A 20,075-nucleotide genomic window follows, 5' to 3' on the forward strand; every position below is an offset into this window, starting at 1 on the left:
CATTTCATCAGCACTTATGCAATGGCGAATCAGTGTCTATTTCCTACACACAACATAGATAAGCTACATCCACGGCCAAAATTTATGTTAGAGTAGCAATATGAAAAAAATGTTTGGCTGCAATAGCTAGTGACTCTTTTGAAATATCACTTAAGAACATGACACACTGGACAGCAAATTTAATTACAGAAACTTTTTGGTTTTGTTTAAAGGGGCTATATGTAACTTTCTGAAATTTAAACTCGCAACTGACACCTGTGGCCAAAAAACGGAACTGCTCTTCCTTTCTGCTCGCTCTCGCAGCGCGCGCTCGTACGTACACGCTTCACAAGTCATCCGCTGCAAAGAAGTCAACATTATGTTTACAGAGGTAAGAACAGTCAAATACATATATTGTTTGAGAAACTAAGTTTGTTTGCAATATATATGACTAGCGGTGGTGGCAGAGTGATCTGAAACGTTTAACATGAACTAGGGCTGCACGATATATCGAAGAATTATCGTTATCGCGATAACAGTCTACGCGATATTGGTATCGCAGAGAGTTGCGATAAATGGCATTTAATTGGTTTCATTTCTTTACAAAACTTTCGCTAGGCTAACTACTGCACAGACTGCTGTGAGCTGCAGTGTGACAGGTTCGCCTTTCTCTCCAACATTACATAACCATTTAAACTTAATCTTTATATTATTCCCTTTAATTAACTTTTGAGATATTAGCCGTCAGTCACTCCCTGTCACTGACACTGCGCTCCGCTGAACTAGGAACCGGCTGTTTTTTTCTCTCAACTATCCTCTGTTCCGGATCTGCACAAACTGCATTGCAATTAGGTGTGTGTGATATGACGATGTTTTACTGTGGACAGTTAAAAGGTCCCCACAATCTATATTTCGTGTTAGAGCGAGCACATTCTGTCAAATACAATTCTGCCGCCTCAGTCTTAATATAGGCTACTGTACAACGCTGCACACATTCAAATCAAATGATAACTCAGCTGCAGAGGACCGCTCACGCATAGGCATAATTTCCACTGTGGGGACACGCTTTTTTCAAAATCCCGTTTGTGTCCTGCCACTTAAAAAACAAGGTTTTGTTAAAGTAATCTATTGTATTGTAGAATGGACGCTATGCACTGCTGAGAGTTTCGCGCGGTCGTTAAAATGAAACCAAAAGTAACGCGCACGCGCATTCAAATACAGTTTTAATACCCCGTGTTTAGAGAGCGAACCCACAATGCGCGCAAATTAGGCTATATAACATATTTAGGCTGTTATTAATATGTGGGCTATATATTAAGTTTTGTAGTTGTCTATAACTGTATCATGCTTCAAAAATTTGGTCTCTATTTGCACTTTGAATATTGTTAAAGAACAGACATCACTGCAGACAATGAAAAGGCTACTCCAAGACAAACTAATAAGATTGTTTGTGATTCAACACACATTTTGTACACAGAATATGAGTTGTTGGCTTCTGGGAGGAGGTTTAGAGTTCCTTATTGTAGCATGAATAGATTTAAAAATTCATTCATCACTGTGTCTATAAAGTGGTTAAATAATTGTAGTATGGAGCTGTAAAATTTTATTTATTTTTATTTATTTATTTATTTATTTTTATTGGGGTTATGTATTTATCTATTTATTGTTGTGTTATTTGTATTGTTATTGGTGTGCTTTGTTTGTCTGTCAATTGATTGCAGCATGGGTGATGGGCCCAAGACAAATTTCCCTGCGAGGGACCATAACGTTTACCTTACCTTACTTTGAAACAGTAGCCTACTTTGATTATGGCTGCATTTATTGTCTAAATGACTAAGAAAGAACTGGGTCGTTTATTTTTTGTTATTTATACTGTAGATTCTTTAAAAATGCAGTGGTTATCTCCAATTTTAATGGCTCTACCTATAATAGAGAAAATAAACATCTTGTTGATGTACTCATATTTTCTATTAAGTTAGATTTAATTCGGATGACAGAAGAATATCTTTTACCTGTTTATTTTAGTATGATCATTACATATATAAATGATTAAAAATAGACAATAATAATAAAAATAATAATAATAATTTTAAAAATAAATATCGCAAGAAATATCGTTATCGCAATATTCAACAACAATATCGCATATTTTCCCAATATCGTGCAGCCCTAACATGAACGCGCTTGACGTCACATCCGCAGACAGCACGCGAAAAATCCGACCCGACAGAAAATAGGAAAAATAGGATACAGGCTTATAGGTGCACCCACTGTGAGCTGACAAGGTGTCAGTATGCTCATCAGGAGATGTTTGAGTCATAAATGGTCAAATAAAAAGGCTATTGTCACGTTTATTTTGGGGAAAAAGTTACATATAGCCCCTTTAAATGAAAACTTTAATTGGGTTTCGGTAAAAAATAATTTTGGTGCGTCACTATTAATAATAACACTAATAAATTTAATAACACAGCTAAACGTAATCTTGCAAATCTCAAAATGAATATCCATTTTTCACACTAAAACATTGTTGTGAATGTTGTGATGCCTGAATTCACCCTTTTTGGTATTTAATTTTGATTTAGACAAAATATTGTATAAATTTTGAAGACTTCCAATATCTGCTTAGCAAAAAGCATTATTGCTTTATCAGTATCAGCCATGATTTTAATATTGATGCATCCCTAGTCCATGTTATTCCCCCCCCCCCAAAAAAGTGTTTGTTAATGTGAATCCAAATTTATGAGCAGCTCTTGTGCTCATGACTTGACAGGGTCTGCATTCTGCAATCAGATACTTCCTTTTTCTTCGTAATCTGATCCCAGGAAAGCCCACCTCCCCAGTTCCGCTGTAGATCCGTTTATGGGATCTGGGATCAATGCAGTACAGGGGCTACAAGGGGCACCGCCACTAGTTGTCAGTCAGATTGCATAATGGGCTGATTTGAGCTGGCAGTGGTGGGGGATGGGAAGGAAGAAGCAAACGGAGAGGCTCTGGCTAGGGTGGAGGTGTTGATCAACTCGAGGACGTCATTAACGTCACAATCACATTTCAGTCATTTCTTGAACTTGACCTCTTCATCTAAAGTCAAATGGCCCTGACCATGATATGCACAAACAAACACACAGGCCATTTGATGCGAGGTGCAAGAGGAACCGCTGACCAAGTGTGGGCAGGAAAAGAAAAACAAACAGCTATGGGTCCAGAACCACATGTCCAAACACAAAAGTGCCGCCCTGATTTCATCCTGCCAATTTTTTCTTGGCTTCTTGGCAAGAGATGAGATTCAACTTGAGCTCTTGCATAACAGTATGCACCATGATTTAAAGTGCCCCTATTATGCCATTTTAAAGGTAGTTAATATTGTTGTATTAGTCTCTTAAAACAGGTTTACATGTATGCAAGTTCAAAAAACACTTTAGTTTTCTACAAAATTAGATTTAATTTTACCCCGTTTCTAAATGATTCGTAAACGACTCGTGTGAAGCAGTTCGAAGAATCAGTCTCTCTAAACCCCTCCTTTCCGTGAGCCCTCACTGCTGTGATTGGTCAGATGGCGCAATCCTTTTAGATTGGTCTACCGCTACAGCGCAAAAACGAAACACCCATTGGCATAACTGAATGACAGCTGAGGAGACCTGTCAATACATGGAAAAGATAGCCTCGATTTTACCCTATCAATTCGAGCCGGAGTCTGACGATGAAACGGTTGAAGTGGCACATAGACAAGAAACTGTTTCGTAAGCACGACTGGAGCAGGACGTTTCTCAGTGGGTGTCACATGTTACCTGTTAAAAGTGCTTGCAATTTGCTTTTGTAAGCGAACCGGGCACACCTCTACGTTGTGAACTTCAACATTGTATAATGCATAACACTGCGTTAAGCCATCATTTATCATTATCATTACTTAAACTAATAAGGCAGACAGACAGTCAAGCTGCATCAATCACAATTTTTAGACTACATTGCACTCACAGCTGAACAACAGAACTACAGAAACGTTACCAAGACATGTGCGGGGTTGTTACACAACATAACGTACACAAAGACGTATTTTGAACGATCGCTAGAAAATACAATCATCAATTATTAATCATACTTACAGGTAGAAGTTCAGAGGAGCAAGCCGGTCCAAATAAACTGGGCACTGATCCATTTTTTTAAAACCAAGCGTTTGGTGAATCCCGCGTTGTAACGTTACTCCCCAAGATTGGAAAAGCAGTCATCAGTAAAATGACGCGAACACAACACAAGATTGGAATTGTACTGCTGAGGTGTTGTTGAAAAAATGAATGTTAACCACTCATTCTTTGTAGATTACTCTTTCGGAGGGGCATACAGCGATACAGGATACAGCGTCTTCTTGAAATGATGTAACAGTTAATCCACGTGAAAATTGTACTGTTTGTGGGCGGGCAAGTTGTTCGCGACATAGAACGTGGGCGGACATTACGCAAATGTGTAGTTCGTGACGTGTGGCCGTAACAGAAAAAGATTCGAATTGCTGACGACTCGTTTAGGCGAATGTGAGCCGACTCTTTTTTTTGATAGACAAAAACTTCATTTGTCGTGCACTGTCGGCGTCACAACTTTGCAGATAGTTTATGTTCACATACAGCTACATGACACACTACATGAAATATCATATTTGAAAAGGCATAATAGGGGCACTTTAAGAGCAATGGCAATGTCATTTATTTTTATCATGTAAACAAGGATAAAAAAAAAAATAGGTCAGTTACCAAACACTGGACTCTGGACAATACCAAATGGCCATCATTTTCTTTCAGTGCCTCAGAACAAAGTGCTGCTAGTTGGCACAATTCAGTGAGACTGCTAACATTAGTTACTGTGTGTTAAGAGCTAGTTAGCTTATCATATTAGCCAGCTGGGAAGCATAACTGGCATGTGTTTTGGCCTTTCGGCACATCACTGAATCAGACATCTTACGTAAGATCAATTTCAGTATCGGGCCAACCATACAACAAAGCACCACTGACCAAAAACAAACTTGAAATATGAAATTCCAGAGCTGCATCCCAATCATATCTCCAGAGCTAACACAAGCTTCAAAACATTGGAAAACACAGGCATGACATGAAGTCAAAAGCCAGCACAGTCCAGCCAGGCAGTGAGAGCATTGCATCATAACTAGACGTGCTGGCTTACATAAGGTGGAAAGCAGCCAAAGCAAGGCTTTAAATTCTAGGAATGTTTGAGAAACACCACATGTGCGACCAACTGTGAGAGATGGATGTGTTCTTCTTAGAAACTCAACTGGTTTCTAGTAATCTGCATGATGAGGGAACACAACATTCTAGGGCTGCAATGAATACTTGAGGTGTTGTGAGCCTATAGACACAGATCATCCTTTAGATGAGAATGTTTCTAAAGCAATGTCCCTGGAGCTCTGAATGACACACTTGAGGATGGTTATCAACAGGAACAGGTAGTGAAGAACAACAGCACATCATATTGCCAGTGACCTTACTGTATGAACCTTACAGTTTAGAGATAAAGACACAAATAAACATATTTTCTTGGATCTACAGCCTCACGGAGGGCTGGTAAATAAACACTTGTGGGCGGATATTTAGAGAGCACTATTACACTATAAGCTGAATGAAATGGTTAATCGCTAAATGGCAAAGAGTATTATTCTACATAGTGAATGCAACTTATTAGCTGAACGGTGATTAGTTCCTGTAGGCAGCTCTCGAGGAAAACATTAACAGGTTCCAGATGTTCCCTGGCTGTTTTTCTTTGTTTTCTTCCACACAACACTCACTGCTCATTGTCTTCATTTGAATTCATCTGTCCCCTCCTTCACAGAAAACTGAAGACAACAAGTCAATCCGTCCTCCACTGGGACACGCTGTTCTTTAGCAGGAAGTTCATGTTTTGTTTTGACACATACGACTGTCTCATGCATATGTGACTCATAAACAAGTCTGACTCCTCCCACCCTGACTCGAAACCCCCTCCCACTTCATGTTTACAAGTAGCCTGAATCTTTCAATCTCTTTTATTTACTTACAGATTTTCCTTTCCTTACCAATTTACATGTTTTTGCACATCTGAACAGCACTGCTATGTTTCTTCAGGTGATTGTTTGGCAAATGTTTAAACTGATTTTATCCATACAGTGAAAATCTTTTGTTGCGCTGCATTATTTTGTGTTTCACAGAATATATAAAAGTTTAAAATGTTATGAAGGTAGGGCTGTACTATTTGGGGGACAAGAAAACAAATTGTAATATTTATTATAAAAATGGCAAATTTCATTTCAAATGCCTTTTTTAAAAGTTATAAAAGTTCCTATATATCAGTATGACTATAAAATAATAACAATACATTTTTTTTCTTGTTGTTTTTATTTTTAACCTGAAGCAAACCTGAAAAATTATATTGAATTAATATAAGTAAATAATAAATTAATTAAAACTTAAACTACATAAGAAATATTACTATTGTAAAGTAAAAAATATAAATATTATATTAAAAAAACTGAACATTTAAAAAATAATAATATAATAAGATTTATTTTATTTTATAGGATTATAAATGTAGTACATATAGTACTTTTTTAATAATAATAACAATGTTATATTTCTATAATATTCCTAGCAGGCACCTGGCGTCAATGTAACGACAGCTTGACGCTGGACATGACGTCATACTTATATACTTTTTAACCTCAAATGCTCGTCTTGTATTGCTCTGCCTGAACTCTGTTTTTTCCGGTTTCAAGACAGTTAGGGTATGTCGAAAAACTCCCATCTCATTTTCTCCCTCAACTTCAAAATCATCCTACATCGCTATTTTACCTTTTTTGTTAAGGGTGTTTGATCTTTGCATGTTCACTTTGCAAACACTGGGTCGGTACTTCTGCAGTGTTGATTTTTAAATGATTTTTGAAGTTGAAAGAGAGAATAAGATGTGAGTTTTTTGACATACACTAACTGTCTTGAACCTAAAAAAACAGTGTTCAGGCAGAGCAAGACAAGGCTAGTGTTTGAGGTTAAAAAGTATATAAACTGTAAAAAAAAAAAAACAGATCGTTTCGCTATAGGACCCTTCTTCCTCAGCTGGGATCATTTACAACCGCACATGGGATCATTTGAAGCCGAATTTGAAGCTGCATTTTGGAAATTCAAACTCGAGGCACCATAGAAGTCCATTATATGGAGAAAAATCCTAAAATGTTTTCCTCAAAAAACATAATTTCTTTACGGCTAAAGAAAGAAAGACATGGACATCTTGGATGACAAGGGGGTGAGTACATTATCTGTAAATGTTTGTAAATGTTGACAACACCTGGTTTTAAAGCACTGGTTTTGATGCATTGTGTTCCCCTATTCAATATAAGCGAGTTAAACTTATAGAGCATACAGAGAAAAGCTTGTGTTGAGCAGCATTTACTGGAAACTGAGCTTCTCTGAAGCACTAAAAACACCAGATCGTTAGCTCATTGTGTAAAACACAATGGCACGTTTTACTCTGAAACACGCAGGCCATACGTGACCCTGGACCACAAAACTAGTCATAAGTCATAAGCTGTTTATTGATATATGGTTTGTTAGGATAGGACAATATTTTGCCGGGATACAACTATTTGAAAATCTGGAATCTAAGGGTGCAAAAAATCTAAATATTGAGAAAATTAAAGTTGTCCAAATGAAATTCTTAGCTATGCATATTACTAATAAAAAAATAAGTTTTAAAATATTTACAGTAGGAAATTTACAAAATATGTTCATGGAACATGATCTTTATCTAATATCCTAATGATTTTTGGCATAAAAGAAAAATCAATCATTTTGACCCATACAGTGTATTTTTTTCTATTGCTACAAATATACCTGAACTACTTATGACTGGTTTTGTGGTCCAGGGTCACTTATATGTATTTAATTAAATTGTAGTCTTCGCGATTTCATAATCACACTAAGTCAAATCACAGCTCTAAGGGTGAGTTGTTGGGTGAACTATCCCTTTAAAGGCAGAGCACAAGTACACCCGTGTCAAGCAGAAGAAGAATCACCACCCTGTTATTACAGCAGGTCTCCAACCTCCCTCTGTCAGAGCAGGGACATCGCTGAACAGCGCTTGACTGGAGCACTGCAAGCCTGTAATTAAAACGGCTGCTGAGATATCTTCAGCTCCATTGGTACAGATCCCCATTGAGGAAAAGCTCAATAACACTTCAACATCTCTATGTGTATGTGTTCTAAGCAAGCACGCACGTGTGAACTGGCACTGACGTTGGCATTAATCACAAGCAGCCTCCATTCACACTTCTTCATCATGTGGGATGAGATCGCTATCGGAGCTGCAGGTCTGGCCCGGAGCGCTACCGCACTGCATATGCTCCATGTGGCGTAGTGGGATCTGAAGGGGCCACCTCTCTCAGCACAGCTTAAATGTGAAAGGGCAAGCACCCCTGTTGCTATGCTTTAACTAGACACCTCTGGCTGGGTACAAAAAAAGTCAATCCTCCTAACATCTTTAATGACAGTGGATTGTAAACAGTCCACGATAGCGTAATTGGGCTCTGAAGGGAGCACCATCAATATTCCCCAGGGCTCCGTGCTGCCATCAGGAGAAGTGTGCTGGAGAAAGGTCACCTTTTTTCTGTAGTATACGCCTGTTGATGGCCGCTGAGGTAAATGGCCATTTATTTCATTTGAGAAGCAATCAAGCAGGTATCCACTTGCTTCGAATTAAGTACAGTGTCTTAAGATAGTGAGAGTGACAGATTTGCAAAGTGATAGTGAGCTCATTAAATCAAGAAGGAAGGGCTATATTAGATACAGACATCTAAACTAATTTTGTGAGCAACACAAAAAACGCTGCTGCCGCTGGGGAATGAAGTACTTTAGTATAATTAGAAAAGTATTTAGTATAATTGCAGCTATTATACAAAAAATGTTATAACCACTGAAAAATGAGTCTGTTTTCCTTTGCATTGACTCAAAAAGTGTTGTGTGTGTAGAGATATGCTTGCATATTTGAAGTCTAAACAACAACATTCGCACTACATTAAAACTACATTTCGTGATACAAAACTGCAAGCGGAGAAGCAATCAATTTGTTCCTGAGCAAACAGTTTTAGCTGAGGGCAAAGTCTTTGAGTGCTGCCATTGTACTTTTGACTGAATTTACATCACACATATTTTTGTATTAATAAAGTAGTATTTAATTAGCCTGGAAAAAATCCAGACCCTAATCTATTAAGATTAAGGGTCTGGCATCAAGCAATGAAAAGGGCCTAATTCGAGGGGCGGCACCAAGCATGCATTTGAAACTCTCACTGCACGCAATTGGATAACGCCACGACCAATCACAGCAATACACGGTGTGACGTATCACTAAGCCCCATACCTTTAGCTACCAGCGGAGCTAACTGATAGATTAAACTCTTGCCGTATCCAGTCGGCAAAACAGCAAAAATGTCCTTCTTGCAAAGGAACGATTCGAGCGCGGTTTTCTGTTCCTCTTTTATATGAAAAGCCAAGTCTAACTCGTTCATTGTAGCGGCCAAAGCCGTTTCAAACAACTGGTGTTCATCTGTAGCCATCTTTCAATGTTTACTAAATGATTCCGGACGTCGCAGCGCTGTCGTCATCATCTTAGCTCGCCTCTGGCCCGCCTACATCAGATACACCGATTTGATTGGTTCCCAGAACTGCTTACCTGATGCAGTAAAGTGCATCATTGCTCGATGCCAGAGTGTCTTGCAGAGACAATTCAAATTGTGCTCTCGCGAGACCTCTGGATTTCCAGGGTAGTATTTAATAGCAGTGTTTCCCCTACCATTATCTTAGGGGGGCGCCGCGCCACCCCAACGGCACCCCCCGCCCCCCTTGAACGTCAAGTTCATTTTATTTTGGATATAGCGCCAGATCACAGTTTAAGTCATTTAAGGTTATCTTTCCTATAGAACAGTGTTTCTCAACTCCAGTCCTCGGGACCCACTGCTCTGCACATTTTGTATGTCTTCCTCATTTAAGGCACCTGATTTTGATCATCAGCTCATTAGTAGAAAGATTCATGAACTGAACTGAGTGTGTCAGACTCAGAAACATACAAAATGTGCAGAGCAGTGGGTCCCGAGGACTGGAGTTGAGAAACACTGCTATAGAACATGTCTATACATTGTTATTTTATAAAACAAACTAAATAGCCTTATGTTATGTATCTTATTTACACAAAAGCATTTCATTTCTGTCTCGCGGTCGCGCGTTTACAATGTCTCCTCCCCGAAAACACAGACGGGTTCACGGACTCCATTCATAAAAACGGAATTTACTATAGCGCGGAATGCCACGGAATTCGTAGATTTTTGGATTAATAAACCAAAAGTTGTTCTGTCACTTTATTCAAATCGCGATATGGACTAGTGTCTGTGAAAACTGAGATGCAAAAAGACCATTTTAATATGAATCCTGCATGTTTCGTTTGCCTCTGTATGTATGAATGGCGAAGACGTGTTTTTTTTTCTATACGCATACTGAAGCACACGTAATTTTTGGCATTTGCATCTCACATGAACAGATAAACTCAATCTCCAAAGCTGTCACTTTTACCGTTTCATTTGAGAAAACTAGCATCATACCATACTGTACACAGAAACTTCACGGCAACTTGTCCAAATAAAAGTACGGTTTAACATGTAACAGAACTATATCAGTATTGTATTACTTTTGTACAGTATAATGTAGGTGTTTATATATTCCCATTTAAATAATTTACATAAAACAATAAATATACGATGAAAAATAAATATTACAACAAGAATAACCACTTAATTGTAGAAAAAATACTACAATATTATTTAAACGTTTTAAACTGAATATAATTTTTCTTCCATGTATTGATTTTAACAGTAAACCTCTGTTTGTTTGCCAAAAATTAAAAGGGTTTATTTTTCATTTAATTAAAAATAAATAAATGTTTATGCTTTCATTTGATTATCAGAAAAATTAAAACACACAAGAATTTCTAAAAAAAAAAAAAAAAAAGCAAAAGATTGCAGAACCCTATTGTTCAAAATGTTAAAATACAGAGATTTGGACTTATTTTTTCACTGAAATAAATGTTTTCGTTATTACACAAAGTAGGCTAAAGTACTAGAAAAAAGTAACTACCCCCCCCCCCCCCCCAAAGCGGGAAACATAGGGGAAACACTGAATAGTATTTAGTATTGTGAAACGGTGTGAGTTTTTGTGATGGTAATTTTAGTTACACTGTTCCGCCATTAGGTGGCGACACAAGCGAGTCTGCAGTAAAGACTTTTATATTGAAATTGACTCAAAAATAGGGTTGTAAACAAGGAAGTTGTTTTTACTTTCAACAACAACTTGGTAATATACAACAGCCCCGCCCCTTTTTTTAAATGGCCAATAGCATTTTGTCTATATCACAGCTTGGGCCATTCAACGTACAGAAAATACAAATTCTATAGACAAGTGCCTGATTTCAGCCAAAGCTTCAGCGTTTAATTATAATGTAGGGGTCAGGCAACTTTGAATTCCAGAGAGATATCCATATTGGAAGAAGTTAGAGACTAAGTTTTAAATGCTTATATCTTCTAAATGCGAATTTTGTCATTGTTTTGGAGCACACTAGCTTACAGATAACCTTAAGGCTACATATTCATACTAAAAGCCAAAAACTTTACAGGGACTTTAACAGATGAAATGATACTACAACAAAGATATCGCTATATCCTCAGCGGACAATCAAACTAGTTTGGGCTAGAAAATGAAACTAAAAAGCGATCATGCATTCAAAATCATTTTCAATGCCTCGCATATAAAAAGCGGCTTCCTGATGCCTGCAATGTATATATGTATATATGTGTGTATATATACTATAACTGCAAAAGAAAGTATTGATTGTCATTTGATCACTATTTTCTTAGTGGAAATTGTATTGGGATGTGGCAGATCGCGGGGGAAACGTGGGGGGCATCACAATGCCGCCTCGAAATCGTGATGTGTATCAGTCATCGCCCATCAACCCAATCCTAATTCAAACTAATGTTTTATTGTGAATATGAGATTGAGCTGAAGAATGAATGATGTATCAGATACAGGTAATCAAACTCACTCAGTCCGTCTCTCTCTCATAATACTCCACACAATACAGGGAGCACTTTGTACAGTAATACAATAAACTTTTAATGAAGCAACTCAACGTTCCTTCGTTACTAGTTAATGTGACAAAGTAACGGAGGCTTGGGCTCAGCTGTTAAACTGTCAAACTGAGATTTGAATCAGTGGTGGAAAGAAGTAGTTCCGGATTTATTTTTATTTTATTTTTGCTTGCATTGCCTTATGGATTGCATACACGTTTAAAAATATGCATTCGCATAGAGTACAGAGAGTATATTACGACTGCATATAATTTCTGATCTAAAAGCTATTCAAATGCCCTTCCTGCACAAGCCCATGTGAGTATCTTTTCCTGGCAGAAGAACAGCTGAAATATGGAGGGGTGGAATAACTTGAATCTTTCAGGGTAAATTAGGATGAACCTCCACCTTAGACTAACCGCGTGATGTAGAAGGCAGGAGTTAGCAGATCTCAGCATTGCACAAATGTGTTTACGGTCGCCTGACTGCCTGAGCGATGCAGCATGTGAGTCTCCAAAAACAGCTGATGAACAGCTACAGTACGTCACCACTGACACCTACTTCTCCATTTCAGGACAGGAAAAACACACCTCAGGTCAAGTGAGACAGAGTTCGGTACTACCTGTCACAGCTGAAACAAAATGCTATAATTTCTCACACCAACTAAAAAAAGTCTTGTGATGGAGATAAACAGTGTATCTTCAAGCACGATCAGTAAGATAAATGTCAACAGCTTGTAGTGCACTCAGACCTCTCTGCCCTTGCGGGAGAGAAGGATTACACATGAAATCACTCTTCTTCTTGAGTGTCTTCCTGGAGTAGACCAAAAATCTTGCAGTGTTCAGCACAAAAACTGATTCAGAAAAGCATGCTTCACTGAAGGATGAGGGGGTCCTGCAGGTCTGTGTCGGGTGGGAGTGTTATATAAGTATAATGCGTGGGAAGAGCAGGATATTTAATGACTCTCTTCTATACTGGGAAGCATTACATGTCAAAGGTGTATAGGTGACTGAATCATAACAGCCATAATTAAACCCACATCTTTTCACCCTTGATCCAGCCGTAGACGTCAACGTCTTTTCAGAACAGTGCCTGCTCTGTCAGCCAAGGGTTTGGACCAATGAAATGGCGCTTAAACAGCCCACACCATTCCAGAGGAGGCAAACCCTCCCCCTATATGAGTCTGCTGGTGGGCTGCAGAAAGGAGGAAGGCTGGGTATTGATGGATGAATTAGCTTGCTAATAAAACGGGCTGACTTCTGAGATTTTCTGCATGGTATGCAGCATTCAGCTCCAAGGACGCTGAGAAATAATCGTATTTCCTTCTGGCCAGTGACATCATGTGACTTACAAGGGCTGCACGTGATGTATTCTTGCATTAGCATTTAATTACAATTAATGTCCGCTTTTAGTTTATTAGCATTAGAGAAAAATGTGTGTGATATTCTCAAAGAGGTCTCACGCAATGTACAGCGAGGCTTAGACCAGGAGAGGTCATGTGACTTATCATGTGAATGGTGGTGTTATATAAGAACTGGGCCAGTCCCACAGGCCCTCACAGCTCTTAGTGGATAGTAGCACAGCACTAACAGCTCTAGGCATCTCAGCTCAGATTTAGTGAGGACAAAGCATTCAGAGAATATAGTATTATATAGTAAAAGTGCCTTTACCTGGACATCATAGAGCGCCACAATGTTCTCATGTTGGAGTTCCTGTAAACCAAAAATAAATGTTGTTAGTTAATACAAATAAAATAAAATAATAAAATTAATATATACACTACCAGTCAAAAGTTTTTGAACAGTAAGATTTTTAATGCTTTTTAAAGACTTTTCTGCTCACCAAGCCTGCATTTATTTGATCCAAGATACAGCAAAAGTGATTTTGTGAAATATTTTTACTAACTGAAACTTTTATTCTTGTCATCAAAGCTAAGCATCATTACTCCAGTCTTTAGTGTCACATGATCCTTCAGAAATCATTCTAATATGCTGATTTGCTGTTCAAGAATATATTTTTTTTTTTTTATTGTCAATATTTAAAACCGTTAAGTTTTTTTTCAAGATTCTTTGATAAATAGAAAGATCCAAAGATCAGCATTTATCTGAAATAAAAAGCTTTTGTAACATTATACACTATACCATTTAAAAGCTTGGAGTATTTTTAAGAAAGAAAATATAGAAATGAATACTTATTTAGCAAGGATGCTTTAAATTGATCAAAAGTGGTGATAAAGACATTTTTAATGTTACAAAAAATTTCATATAAATGCTGTTCTTCTGAATTTCTATTCATCAAAGAATACTGAACAAATTCTACTCAGCTGTTTTCAACATAATATTAACTGTTTTTTTTAAACAGCAAATCAGAATATCAGAATGATTTCTAAATGATCATGTGACTGGAGTAATAATGCTAAAAATTCAGCTCTGAAATCACAGGAATAAATTACACTTTAAAATATATTCAAATAGAAAACAGTTATTTTAAACAGTAAAAATATTTCAGAATTTTACTGTTTTAGTAAAAAAAAATATATGAAGGCTTCTTTAAAAACATTAAAATCTCACTGTTCAAAAACCTTTGACTGGTAGTGTACATAATATAAATGATTACTTAAAAACTGTAATATAATAAAAAATATATGTTTCTGATCATGTAAAGAAGTAATATTATGAATTACTCTTAACACTTAAAATAACTTTAAGTGTAATCTATTCTTGGGATGCAAAACTACATTTTCAGCATCATTACTCCAGTCTTTAATGCCACATGATCCATCAGAAATCATTCTTATTATTTTCAATAAATAAAAACAGTTTAAACAGCCTTAAAAAAATAAGAAAAGAAAGAACTCACCTTTAATATTTTAATTTCTTTGCCGAGCAGAATCTGAGATTTGGAGAGATTCTTTTTGTTAATACTCTTGATGGCGACCTCCCAATCAGTCTTCTGCAAATATTATACAAAGAGAGCAATTATCATTAGGCAGGATGGCAGAGGGGGGTTAAATATGCCTAATTACACATTTACTTCTTACATTTTGAGCATTAGAGTTGAACTGTTAACCCTGTATGTAAGAGTCTATGGTTGAATACACATTTGCTTCAAAAGGCCATTCTTTTCTGCATCTACTTCTCAACTTGTGACCCGGTACCACATTAGAGAGAATATAATTGGGATTTTAGCCTTTGGGGAGAGGCGCTTGAGTAAAGTGGGATTCCATAGGGCCACACACCAGCTTAAAGAAACTGTGTCCCCAATGCAGAGTGGAAATCCATGAATAGAATGATGCTTTTCAAGTAAATGTAGGTTAATAGGAGATGTTCCTGCGGCCCACTGTGCCGTGGCCAAGTGCTGGCAGCATGCGAGAGCGGCTGCGTTCATCTCGCCTCATTGAAAACCGACTCAGCCAAGCGTGGTGAAGGCAACTCAGAGAAAACGCTGCTGGCTTCTGTACTGACCCCATTCAGTAGATGAGCATTCAAAGTCTCTGCTTTTAATATCACATCTAATCAAGGACTGAATGCACATCATAAATGTCCTATATATGCAGCTAATTTACATCTTGTGTCATTCTGCATGTTTGACGTCAGCGTTCCAGCGATCATGTGTAATGATGAACCGTAATATGTTTGTAGGATGAAAATAACTGTCTCACTGCTAGTATTGAGTCAGCTGCTTTGGATGTGGTACAGTAGGTGATCATAAATATATATTAGATTACTGCTATATATAGTCACAGGCTGTTGTTGTACTACATGCTGTGCATACACTGAGCATTTCCACACACAAACATATATGCAGCATGCAGAGATAACCAACTGTAATGAATCATTGACCATAGAGGTATGGGCCAATATTAGCATTTGATCTGATTAGACCAGGTTTCAACAAAACGCTGCCTGGGTTCTAGAGCTTAAATGCTGTTAAAGCCATGAATCTAATTTAAAAACCCATATAACTGATTTTGTCAGAATTTATCTATGTGTGCTAGGGATGTAACAGTATTATCAATATTGTGATATCATCGTGGTCACATGACGATATAAAACGATAAGTGTAGTTTTTAAAAATATATTTAAACTTCTTATTCTAACATAAAAGGTCTTTAAAGTTGTGCTTTGGGCCATTATGCTTTGGCACAGTATCTGTCAAACCAACTAAAACTGAAGTCTGTTTTCGCTGCATGTTTCAAAGCAAAGCGTACACTTCGTTCAGGCATTCAGCTCGTGATCCGGTGTTTTCTGCGCCTCAGAACGGCTCAGTTCACAGTGAATGCAGTGAATTTGTTCACTGCATGTACTGTGAGTTTAGCGCACATTTGCTTTATTTTCGCACCAGATAGATACCAATACATGCACTACATTTGTAGTGAGACATATTTTTGTAAGTCTTTTTTGGCTGAAGCTAGAGTTTTCTGTCAAAATAAAAGCTCTACTGCTGTGTCTGTCAAAATAAAAGCTTAGAAGTGCAGTATTAATTGCTGACGTTTTAAATGGGTAACGTTACTGCAGTCTAAATTCAAAATGTCTCTTTCAAGTGTAGAAATTAGGAGAGAAGTGTTGTAATGTCCTTACTGTAGTGTAAAGCAAACATAATATACCTATGAATTGAAATATTATTTTCATTTATTTTACACTGCAGCTGTTTTACAATATATGGCTATAACTGTCACAAGAATAACAATAATTTAAAATTGTTGTTATTTATATTATTATATTCTAATTTGTTTGGCTTCCGATTTAGACTGAGACCGTTAGCACAAATAAAAGAGAGGGTTCAGTCGCCTTTAAAGTTCAGGTAAAAGTCAATTTACTGACTTTTTCTGACTGCAGTTTTCTTAGTCAAGAACATGGGTTGGACCTCTTAATTTTGAACTCTCAAAGTGCATTAGATAGAATCATTTAACTTTAAAATGTACAAATATAATTTTTTCTCCAAGTCAAGTCTTCATTGTCTTTTTTAAATATTGCAGTAAATGTGGTATTGTGGCCTTCATATTGTGATATTACCGTATTGTGAGATTTTGATACCGTAACATCCCAAATGCACACAGTATGTTACAGTTTTTACATTTTTTACCTTTTTTTATAAAGAAAATATCACAATTCTACATTTGCTGGACTTCTCCAATACCATTCAGATTATTCCTCATCTAATCAACAACTGGTGGATTGAAACAATTTTTTACATTTTTGTTAATTTGTTTGACATGGATGTATGTCAATACACAAAAGAAAAGATCTGTCACAACTTCTGTTACATTGCAACTTAAAGGGATAGTTTACTCAAAAATAAAAATTCAGTCAATAATTACTCACCCTCATGTCGTTCCAAACCCAAAAGACCTTCCTTCATTGATTTTCAAAACACAAATTAATATATTTGTGATGAAATCCAAGAGCTTTCTGAACTTGCATAGACAGCAACACAAATACCACGTTCAAGGCCCATAAAGGTAGTAAGGACATTGTTAAAATAGTCCATGTGACATCAGTGGTTCAACCGTAATTTTATAAAGCTACGAGAATACTTATTGTGTGCAAAGAAAACAAAAATATTAACAGCTCAACTGATGTCACTACCTTTCTGGGCCTTGAATGTGGTAGTTGTGTTGCTGTCTATGCAGAGTCAGAAAGCTTTTGCATTTCATTAAAAATATCTTAATTTGTGTTGTGAATATGAAAGGTATTACATGTTTAGAATGACATGAGGGTGAGTAATTAATTTTCATTTTTGGGTGAACTAGGCCTTTAAAAACAAGTATATTATTGCCATCATGATGCTTATTGGTCATAACATACAAATCACAATCAGCTCAGCTAAAAACTTTTATATCAGATTTATTCACAAATTAGCTCTTTTTATATATCAACTGTATCTTCTAGAAACCATTGAAATTACATAAAAAGAAGCTGGAGATGTTGCATGCTTCTCAGATATTTCTCATGAGAAAACAACCCAGTAATATCACGCCTCCTCTAGTGTTTCAAATGAGATCTCAATGAAGCCTCCAACTTTTGCTCTATTCAAGATACTAATTTATAAGACATTGCATTTAATCTAATTGTTTAGTTTAGTTTTGAATACTAACAATGACTAGACACTGGTGCTAAAAATTATGAAAAGACTAGTCATTTAAAAACACAGCTAGTTGGTTTTATGTAATAATGTTTCAGCAGCTTGTCATTTTCTCATAACATCCAGTCAGCATGTCTATTAGGTAATGTCAAAATCAAGCACAAAAACCATAACAAAATGTGCGTCCTGTCCCTCCGCCCAAACGTACAAGTAGACCGGTCAGTCCTATTGACGTCAGACGGCTTATTCACGGAGGCTGTTTTATGAATGAATGACTCCAGCAGTATGTGACCTATTCTAGCACACTTTACATAAAAACAACCCACGGTTTCTAATCAAGAACTGCTACGACCGAGAGATAAGATGTGCACAATGCATGCATTACACAAATCTATATTTCTGCAACTGAAAGCATTTAATCCATGTTAATTTGATATTTAAATGCCTCACTTTAACTGGGATGCAAATAGGATCAACAAGACGCATCTAAAGAGCATGGCCCAGATTTAATGATGCTGAGCCGCAGGGGCTCGATCCAGTCATGTGATTATTTACCTTTTTATGTCTTCCCTTGAAGACGACCGCAAAGGCTCCGTGTCCGACGAGGTCTTTCCGGCTGTATTCAAAGTCTCCCACCGTCTCCATTTTTTGGCAGGTGTCCGGGGGATACACAACAGCTTGTGATGGAGAGGCTGTCAGGGACAAGTTCTGCCAACTCTCGTTAACCTCTGTCCGAGAAGCCTGTCATCCCCAAATTATCAATGCGAAAGCTTCGGTGCACTTGAGAGTTTTCCCTAATAGACCTAAAGACGAAGTCTAAATCAAAACAAAGGACTAACTTAGCTAAATGTGAAGTTTACTAGCTAGATGCGCAGGATGCACCTAACTAGTTCCGCTGTCGCTCTCTGACCCAGTTAATAAGACATTTCGCAAAACAGCTAGATGAAATAGCTATTAATCAATCTCAGACCTATACAGTTTCCAAGCTACATGGTGTCAGTTCAGTTTGAAAGGATAGAAAGAGGTTGCAAACGCGCTCTCTCTCGTACTGTGCCTCGTTAACTCAATAACGGCGCGGTGGGTCATTGAGTTTCCCATTGCGAGCTGGCTGAAATGACAGCCAGAGGAAATCCAGGAATATTTACAAATACAACGGAGCAGATAAATAGCAATAAATAATATCTAGAAGTGTTCCGACATCTATTTTACATACATATAAACACTGCCGCTTATATAATAACAAGCCAGTTCATAAAACAACGCGATCCAGAACCGCTCCGATGCGTTTAAGGTTTAATGCAATAGTCATCTGTCCTTCTGCAATGATATGGTGCTCTCCTTCAAATCCATATGATAGCTGGGTACACCATTTCTTCAGTTCACCCCTCTCTGTCCTGCTTTCGATCTCGCGGGACAATACCGGAAAACATCGGTGGATCGCTTTTAGGAAACGAGGGAAAAGACGTTAAAAGCACTATCCGTTATGTGAAGGGGTATTTAATGTTTATCTTCAGTTCGTTCGGAGAAGTTGACCGTGATCACAGCTTGCTGCATTACAATGACAGAGCTCTTACATGAGAAGACGATCATAACGTGTTCATCCGCGTACGGGAGTGAATCACCCTCCGCCGCGAGAGCTAGTCCCACTCGCATCACAAAGCCTGAGCTCTGGAAGAAAACAGAGTATACGAAGGAGAAGAGCATTAACTGCGAAAAAGCGAACATTTTTCCATCAACATGCAGATTTTTAAACAATTACGTTAAAAAGAAAAAAATAAGGATAAAATAAATAAAAGAGATTAAGAGATATTATACCTAATGCGTACAAGAAAAACATGCATTTGAAATGTTCATAATGTGGAATAACTACTGTACG

At 37.4% G+C, this 20,075-nt stretch overlaps 1 protein-coding gene across 4 annotated transcripts in view; it reads right to left on the reverse strand.

The window, feature by feature from the left end:
* The window catches only part of ulk2 (unc-51 like autophagy activating kinase 2), a 45,808-nt gene extending 26,052 nt beyond the window's left edge, over nucleotides 1-19,756 (reverse strand). For all 4 annotated transcript variants that reach the window (XM_073817564.1, XM_073817565.1, XM_073817563.1 and 1 more), the window contains exons 1-3: nucleotides 18,755-19,756; nucleotides 14,975-15,067; nucleotides 13,786-13,827 (exon numbers count right to left, since the gene is read on the reverse strand). In XM_073817564.1, the coding sequence (XP_073673665.1) occupies nucleotides 13,786-13,827; nucleotides 14,975-15,067; nucleotides 18,755-18,844 (225 nt within the window). In that variant the 5' untranslated portion in view covers nucleotides 18,845-19,756. The remainder of the gene's footprint in view (nucleotides 1-13,785; nucleotides 13,828-14,974; nucleotides 15,068-18,754) is intronic.
* Nucleotides 19,757-20,075: the final 319 nt, after the last annotated feature.

Source organism: Garra rufa, chromosome 14 (assembly GCF_049309525.1).
Source record: "Garra rufa chromosome 14, GarRuf1.0, whole genome shotgun sequence".
In the NCBI taxonomy this organism is placed as follows: domain Eukaryota; kingdom Metazoa; phylum Chordata; class Actinopteri; order Cypriniformes; family Cyprinidae; genus Garra; species Garra rufa.